This window comes from Gossypium hirsutum, chromosome A09, assembly GCF_007990345.1.
Source record: "Gossypium hirsutum isolate 1008001.06 chromosome A09, Gossypium_hirsutum_v2.1, whole genome shotgun sequence".
In the NCBI taxonomy this organism is placed as follows: Eukaryota; Viridiplantae; Streptophyta; class Magnoliopsida; order Malvales; family Malvaceae; genus Gossypium; species Gossypium hirsutum.
Genome location: NC_053432.1, coordinates 56,001,116 through 56,010,386, shown reverse-complemented (window position 1 = coordinate 56,010,386; position 9,271 = coordinate 56,001,116). Strand labels below are relative to the sequence as shown.

General features: G+C 27.2%; 1 protein-coding gene across 1 annotated transcript; it reads left to right on the top strand.

Annotated features, from left to right (window-relative positions):
- Positions 1 to 621: 621 nt before the first annotated feature.
- Positions 622 to 1,658, top strand: LOC107888916 (uncharacterized). Its single transcript, XM_016813185.2, has 2 exons — positions 622 to 979; positions 1,327 to 1,658. Exons 1-2 carry the CDS (start codon positions 832 to 834, stop codon positions 1,449 to 1,451), a joined length of 273 nt encoding a protein of 90 aa, XP_016668674.1. The 5' UTR covers positions 622 to 831; the 3' UTR covers positions 1,452 to 1,658.
- Positions 1,659 to 9,271: the final 7,613 nt, after the last annotated feature.

Here is a 9,271-nt window from a genome sequence, read left to right as displayed (position 1 = left end):
TTGAAATTAAGTTGTTACATTAAAGTCTATCTATAAGATGAGGGTCTTAAAAAATTTAAACACTATACAATCTCATCCTTTAGGATTACAATATTTACCTTGATAAAATACAAGTTGGTGGAGTGTTTACATTGGACCACCAAAGCTTTAAGTAGATGAATTTCCTCATATATTCTAACAAATTAGGGCAGTTCAAGTGGGTTAAATAAGCCCTATTTAATCATTTGACCTTTATGGGTAATTCTGTGTGCATTCGTTATAGGCTTTGATCCATGACTCATGTCTCAAGTTAGTGCTTAAGTTTTTATTTGTCCTAATTTGATACCTAAATTTACCTTCAATGTTTAATTTAGTACACAAATCAATAATGTGAAATCAATAATGTGGAATAAAGAATATTTAACATATACTCCAGAAAAAAAATATAAATGTTTAATTGAGAGAAAAAATCTTAAATACTAAATTAAATATTAAAATTAAAATTAAATAATTAATTAAGATGAAAAACTTAAATATCAAATTCAGCATTAAAATAAAAATAAAAATCTAACTATCAGCCCAAAAAGGGATAAAATTACCATTCGGTGTACTTGAATTTTATTACAAGCATTTCATATCATGGGGATATTTCAAAGCTAACGTGGCATAATCTCCTGCATCAATGGATTATCTCTCGCTGATTGTTTTTAGTTTTACTACGAACTTTTTGTGTTTAATTTTGTTGAGTTTTTCAGTCACTTAATTTCTCCAATTTTTTTTCTTTTTTAACTTTCAGAAGAACAAATCTTCTAAGTCTCCACCAAATCAAAGCAAAAAGAACCGATAAAATCAATGGCATCGTCAACATCAAAGCTGGCGTTTCGTATAGTACTGGCGGCGCTCATCCTCTTGGCTCTCTTCTACGTCTGCCGTCCGCTTTACTGGAAGATCTCCGCCACCGTCCACGACATCCGCCACAATAAACAAACCGTTCAAGAAGGCAAAATTAAAAATAGCAATTAGAATCCCTTCTTTCTCTAATACTTTCATTCGTTTCTGATTTTATACTTTTTCTTAGTATGATCTGTGAAAAAAACAAACCCATTTTTGTAAATTCTTAATTTTGTTTGAAATGATGATTTAATCTATACATTTGATTACTGTTAAAAAAAACCTAGTTTTATAATCCCCTTCTTCCTCTAGTTATTTCATTGGTTTCTGATTTTATGCTTTTTTTCCCATTAAATTATGATCTGTGTAAAAAACAATTTGTTTTTTAAAATATTAATAGTTCTTTAAATAATAAATTAATGCACTGAGATTCTTAATTTGTTTTTATTTTTGCAGGTATTTCACAGATAATGCTGGAGGCTCAGAGATCAGTGGGATGGTTTAATGACGAATCAGACTCAGGAATCCATGAAAATCGTGGTAAGCAAGCTTCAAGGAGATTGAAATTTAGGGTTTTGTGATGGGATTCCCCCCTTTTGATTCTTATGTTAATTAATGGAGTTTTATCTCATAATTTTAATAAGTTTAGTTTGATAGAGTTCTTCTTATTAGAATTTTTTTGTTGATGTTTTAGATTGGAAATGGGTTTTTTTTTAGAGGAAAATGTGAGAGTTTTGATGTTGAATTATTATAGTTTTACTGCAGTTAATGCATATGGGATTTGAATATGGAAATTTTGTTCTGAATTTCTGTTTAAACTTCACGAATTTAGTTATTTTGCTTTTATATATGTTTTTAGTTTTTTTTTTAAATATAATAGTTTAGGGTAAGCTATAAAAATTTTCACCGAATTATTGGTTTAAAATTTCTATTTTAATTGCTAATGTTATAGAAATTCCGTTAAATCACCGATTAAATCTTTTTTTATTAATATTATAATAAATTTAGCCCTCCAATTCCAATTCTATCAGTTTGGTTTTAACTTTAGAAATTTTAAAAATTTAACCCTCAATGATACACATTTTACTAATTTTGTTTTGATTCTTAAAAATTAGAAATTTTTTTTTGATAAAAATACATATAAAACTATAAAAAAAATATTTATAAATAAATTAATACTTATTTTTAGAAAAATAATTTTTCAAAACATGAAATTTATTTATTAAAATAATAATTTCATAAATAAAACAATTTAAGGGAAAACTCATGAATAATGCTTAAGCAGATTCAATTTTTCCCTTTTTTTTAGGTTGGGTTAGATACAACCTTATGGTGGGCAAATTTGGGGATTTTGGGTTAGATACAACCTTATGGTGGTCAAATTTGGGGATAGACAAGAGAAGATGAAGTCTTAGATACTTAGTAGGTGCCCATAGCTCAACAACGTAATCCTAGTAAGAAGTTACGATGATAGAGGATATGAAAATTAAAAAATTTGGAGTAAGGTTAGTGGTGTCGTTAGTTGTGAGTGAAAGCGGTTCTCAGTGCTTGACAAATTTGGTGAAGATTAAGGAACAATATTAAAGATATGATAATTGAATTATATTTATAAAATAAAACTAAAAAAAAAGGGAAAAGTTGAATTTAGTTCAAGTTTTGTTTGTGATTTCTAAAATTTATTTTATTCATAAAAAATATTTAATAAATAAATTTCATGTTAGAAAAAAATGGGTATTCATTTATTTATGATTTTGTATGTATTTTTATAAAATTTATATATTTTTTAAACAAAATGAAGTTTTATATATATTTTTTTATTTTTAAAGTTTTTATTTTTAAGAATCAAACTAAATTGACAGAATTTGTAAAGTTGATTAAATTTTTTGAAGTTTTTAGAATTAAAACTAAATTGATAGAATTTGTAAACATTAAAGGGCTAAATTTATTATTATGCTAATAATAACGGTTTTTATTAGTGATTTAACGGATGGGTGATTAAAATAGAAAATTTTAAACCTATGTGACTAAAACAGAAGCATGCTCATAGTTGAGTGGCTATTTTTACAGTTTATCTAATAATTTATTAGTTTTTGGTTAAAATTCAAAGAGATAATTGCACTAGACATCCTCAAACTATGACTCTCATTTTAAATTGGTCGTCAACCTTCAAAGCATTCAAATACATTCATAAACTATTGATGTTATATTCATCGGGTCCTTCCATTATTGAAATTATCAAGGTTTTCAAAACCAAATTGGTGGTCAAACCGGTCAAGCTATTGGTTCGTCGCTCAGATCGATTCATTTGGTTCGATTATATAAACTATTAAAACATTTATAAAAAAAAATTAAAAATTCGATTCGATCGGTTCAACAAGGTTTTTTTTTTTTGCCCAATCTAACCAGTTCGTACTGGTTTTTGGGTCAAACAATTCAATGCCTTTCTACAGATCGATACCTTAGCTGTTTTTTAATTCAATCATGTTCAAACAATTTTGAAAATCATTAATTTAGAATGACATATAAAATCTTATATGACAATTTAAAACAAAAATTTTAAAAGAAAAAGTAAAATGTTGTTGCATAATTTTTAAAATTTAAAATAAAAAATAAAATAAAATCGAAGAAAAAGAGAATGTGAATAATAATTTTTGTAAAAGCTTTGAAAATCTCTAAATCGTTATTTTTACAATACTTTTTTTAAAATTTTCATTTTAAATCGTGACATCTTATTTAATAGTTAAATTAATAACTTTAATAACGAAAAAATTTTATTAATATAATATCGATAATTTAAGAATATAATTAAAATATTTTAAAATTTGAGAAGTGAGAGTCATAAATGAATTAACTCAAATTGAAATACAAATATTTTATAGATTAATATTAGAGATGTTGTAATCTGAAATCTTAGAATGAGATTTACTGTGTTTAATGCATATGGAATTTGAATATGGAAAATTTGTTATGAATTTCAGTTATTTTTTTAAAAAGTATTATAATATAAATATATGTTCAAAAATTTATAAGTATTAAACAATTACAACATAAATGGATTTTTTGAGTAAATAAAATGTAGAATCAAATTATTATATCACAAATGTATTAAGAACTTGAAACAATCTGAATTATAACTAGTAAATTAGACTAAAACCCACACATGAAAGCAGAAAATAATGGGTACTCAAAGATTCAATCATATAATTTCACATAATAAATCTCGAACCAATATATTTAAGATAAGGGCATTTTGCCAAAAGTTATTTATTTTTATATATGTTTTTAGTTAATTTTTTGCAAATATATAATAGCATGTGAAATATTATTAGTGTTTTTTTCTCAAATTCAAATATTATTAGTCTAACATAAGAGATGTTGCAATCTGAATTCTATGATGAGATATATGATTTTTTTTTATATCATACAATATTGAAAGAGGGATGAGAGGGTAAAGTTTGAATTCGTATTCAGTTTAGAAATAGTTTTTATTGCATAGTGAAAAATTAAAAAATTTCTAAAATTAAGTGGTTTTGTTATTTATAGCAATAAACCCTAACAAAAAATAATACTTGTCCTTTGAGTTAGATAATTCTAAACATTTCATGGCTTTAACCAAACAGGCTTCTCTGCTAATCTCGAACTCTGGTTTACTTAAATGTGAGTTTTAATTTTACGAATAAATTCCACAAAATGAAAACTTTAATTAATATCCAGTGGAATATTAATTTTCTCACCAGTTAGAAACCGAAAGATGAACTCTCGCAAAATATAGTATTTATTTGGAAAAGTAAATCACATTAGATTTTGATAGAGTATTGACGCTTAGGAGATATCTATTTGATCTAACCAATACTCTCTATCTATAGAGAAGAATACAAGAGTCTCAATTGAACGAGGGTGAATAAATAATATTATTTTAATATAAAATACAAGCAATCCCATTTAAGGATACATAGTGGCGACAGGGACACCCTATGAACACTAGGGTTGTCGCCTTTTGCTGTGTAGATGGGTCTCTAGGCCTGTCTCACGTATTAGGGATTGATTATCTATATCTCTGATCTTTAAATTAACTCATAATTTTACCAACCTAATAATTATTTTTCTATTCTAAAAGTATTGTTTATTTAATTAATTAAAATAATAATTAATTTCCTAATTAAATTATTTTCTCAATCCAATTATAATTATATTAAAGTCATGATGACTTAATTGTAATAGAATCTATGAGAAAATTAATTTTATTAACTTGTTCACCAAGATCATTATGATTAATTAAATTTTCACTTTGAACTTCAGTTATTTAATTGAAAATAATTAAATAATAATTCAAAGAAATTAATTTAATATCTAAGTCATCTCTTGCATAGATGAGAAAACGCATTCACTATGGATAATAATACATGCGATCTATTTCTCCAATTTTTCGTTTCCATTCATTCATGTTGATTCTATTGCAAACCATACAAAGTCATACCAAGGTAACATAGAGACTGATTGAACATATATAATTAGGGCTTAAATAATTTGTAATTAAGTTTCGATTTATTTAGTCATGGAATCATTTCACTAAAATACCACCATGACTGAGCTCTCTCTATTATATACCATTACGAAAGCTACTTATCAAGTGTTCGTCCACTGACCTTGTCATATATATGTTACTCTTATAGGATATCCTTAATCTGTTTGAGTTAAATCTATTCACCCAATATGATCCTATTTTATCTCATAGTAATGATTAAATATTCCTTAATGAAAAAAATAATTACTGACAAATAGTAATTAAATCATTCGTCCTAGAAAAATAACTTGTGGCCACATTACTTTTCCATCTATCATATACCAGCATTTAGCTCTATTACCAATTGAACTCAAACTTTCAATACATCAAAGTAACGAGTCATGCATACATAATCCATCACTTTCTAAGAATGGAGGTAAGTCACACTATGAACATCACAATAGAATAAATTCATAAACATACCTAGGATTTATTCTACTTGGGTCCTATTTGATGTACTATTAGTCTAGACAATCACATCTTTGTCTCTATCTTTTGGGAGTCATCCACTTCAATACCTAAGGCCAGATATATCCCTACTTGAACTTGATAGACAACATAGTAGTCTTTTAGTCGACTTACTCAATTTTGATTAGACTATGGACCATTTAAATTATCTACTAATATAAGTTACCTTCTAGCATTACGATCTAACCATATAATACAACTTAATATTAATTAAATGTTAGATAATCAAAGAGCTAATTTGCTTACATTTTACTTTGTGTGCAAAAACTGTTAATGATATTATACAAAAGATATTAATGAGAATAATAGAATTTTATTAAACCAATCTGTTTGAAAATACAAGTACACTTGTCGATATCACAACACTATAGGCATTAGATTCTAACACAAAGGGCACCTCGTCGCACCTCTAGAAGCCACCTCACTTGCATCTAGTGGAAAGAGCTAGTCGAAACACTTACTATATGTTTTTGGGATGTGGAACATGAGGCACTTAAAGATATGTTATCTATCAACCCATTCCAGGATGTGGAATCCGAGGCACTTAAAGAGATGTTATTTGTAAAGCTCCTCTTTGTTTAAGTATGTAAGCTCATGTATGTTCATAGAAATAGGAAAGATAATTATTAGGTGTGTGTTGCATAATTTGTAAGTATGATAATATGGCTGCAACATGCATAACCCTTTATCAGAGCAACTCTTTGTTGGAAATATTAATTAAGAAAATAGTGAACGTTTGCACAATGGACGTTTAATTTTTTTTCTTAAAACTGAGTTTTGTGCTATTTATAGTAATAAACCCTAAACCAAATTATTACTTTGCTTTATGTGAGACGATATAAGTTGTTTTATGGCTTTCTACCAAACGAACTTCTTTTCTATCCTCGAACCCTAGATTGTTTTGAGCATAGGCTCAAACAACACGAACCAAATGCACAAAATGAAAACATTAATTAACTTTTAGTGGGAAAGTAAGTTTTCTCTCAATGAGAAACCAAAAAACTTTAAGCTTTTCAAAAAATAGATTTTATTATTATAAATAAAATTACCACTATTTTCTGACAGAGTAACGACATTCTATTGTTTGTTAATTAGGTCATCCCTTAGTTTTTATTTATAGAAAATCGATACAAGAGATTTATTTGAACAAAGGGTAATTTAAAAAATAATATTTTAATAGGAAATATAATTTTCTTTTTTAGGAAACCCTAAGGGTGGTAGCTCACCTTGTTGAACACTAGGGTTTGTCTTTGTTGGGAATCTGCCCGTATTATAGTAAACATGTAATTGTTTTCTATTTATTTAAACGATTAATAAATAAATAAAGTTAATTTCACATTTCACTATTATGTCTTTCGTAACCATTTTTTTTTGAAAAAACGGGAATCGACTTGGATTTTGAAAATGAAAACGAAAAACTGGAGTCGCCACCAATCCTTTTTGATGAGGTGTGATCGGATCACCCTTGATTAATCATTTTAATAAAATTTAAGATTTATTAAAATGATAATTTTTAGTCTACGAAAATCAGAAAATGAGTTCGGGAGTCGGTTACGCACGAGGAAGGGTTAGCACCCTCGATACGCCCAAAATTGGTACCTAGTTGATTAATTAGTGTCTCAATGTCGAAAATTTGAAAACTTAAAATACTTTGAAATACGATCCCTCTCTTTGTAAAAAGGTTAAAGATCTTCCCGTCTCGCAATAATGAAATACCACGTCCAGTAAGTTAGGACACGATATCTCGAACTTTGAGACTGAGCTTGCCTTTTATTAATGTATTTTAACTTCTTTTAAAAAATTTTCGGTTAGTTAGTGTGAATGAGGGAAATCGAAACCCAGTAAGTTAGGGCACGTTTTCTCGAATTCTCAAACACCGAATATTACCTTTATTTTAAAACAAAAAGTATGATACCCAGTAAGTTAGGGCACAACACGTCGTACCTTCGTGAATAAGTATTTTTAAGACTCGTATTATGATTCAAAAGAATATCTCGTTATGTAGGTTAAATGAGAAAAATCGAAACCCAGTGAGTTAGGGTACGATTATCTCGAATTTCCTAATACGAGATATTACTTTTATGAAAGAGCCTTTTTTTTAACATATTAGTAAAACGTGGTTTATAGTAAAATATAAAGCAAATTAGGATATTAATATGTATAATTAATGATAGGTGTGATAACATGAGCAGTTATAAGTGATAAATAAATAGAAATGTTAGTAACATATAAATATAAACAAATGCATGAGGAAAATAACGATCGAATACATGGGTAAATAAATGAAAATGAATGAAACACGGCAAAATAAAAATGGCGATGATAACGTAGCCGATAATAATAGTGATAACATAAATAATAATAATATAAAATGATGTGCAGATATATACATAGATGCATTGAGATATATACGTAATAATAGAAATAAAATATATATGTAGTATTAAAAGAAAATATACATAATACGTATATATATGTATATATAAATATATATGAGATATTAAGAAGTATATGCATGGAAAAACATAATATGATATTCACAATATATAAAACTTACAATAAAATCATATAGACGATATAATATTAATTTACACGGGCATAATATGAAGTATAATATATAAATATATTTAAAGTATGTACATAATATATCTATATATATTAGAAAATATAATATATATATAAATATATATATGCATACATAATTTTTAGAAAAGTAGAAATATACATAATATAAAGTTAGGAAAATAATAATAAACAACAAAAAAACTAGTAATAATATTATGTGATATATGTACATATAAGTATTAAACGAAAATAATACTAAGGCTCATAAATAATAAGTATGATAATAATAATAGAATATAATAAATAATAAACAACATAAGAAAAAAAAAGGCAAGTAATATAAAAACTAAATTAAATTTAAAAAAATGATTAAATTCGAAATAAAATGAAGTTTTGGGGCCAATTTAAAAATTAATAAAGGAGAAAGGGACTAATTTGAAAGCGCGTACGACTACCGAGGGCCGAAAAGGCAATTTTCTCGAGCCCCTTAAAACGACATCGCAGAAATGAGGACCGAATCGCAAACGCAATAGATTCCAGGGCCAATTTAAAAGAAATTAAAACCTCATTGCAAGCATATAAAAAGCGGAAGGACCATGCGCGCAATTAGCCCCCAGAAGCAAAAACACGCGGATCCTAGGCGGGTCGGGTCGGCTGGATCGGGTCATGCTCAAAACGACGTCGTTTGGGGGTTAAAAGGTAGCCCCCAAAACGACGTCATTTTGGGGGGCTATAAAAGGTCAACTTATTCCAAAAAAATCATTTGTGTAGATGAGAAAGAAAAAAAAAAGGGAGAAAGGGGAA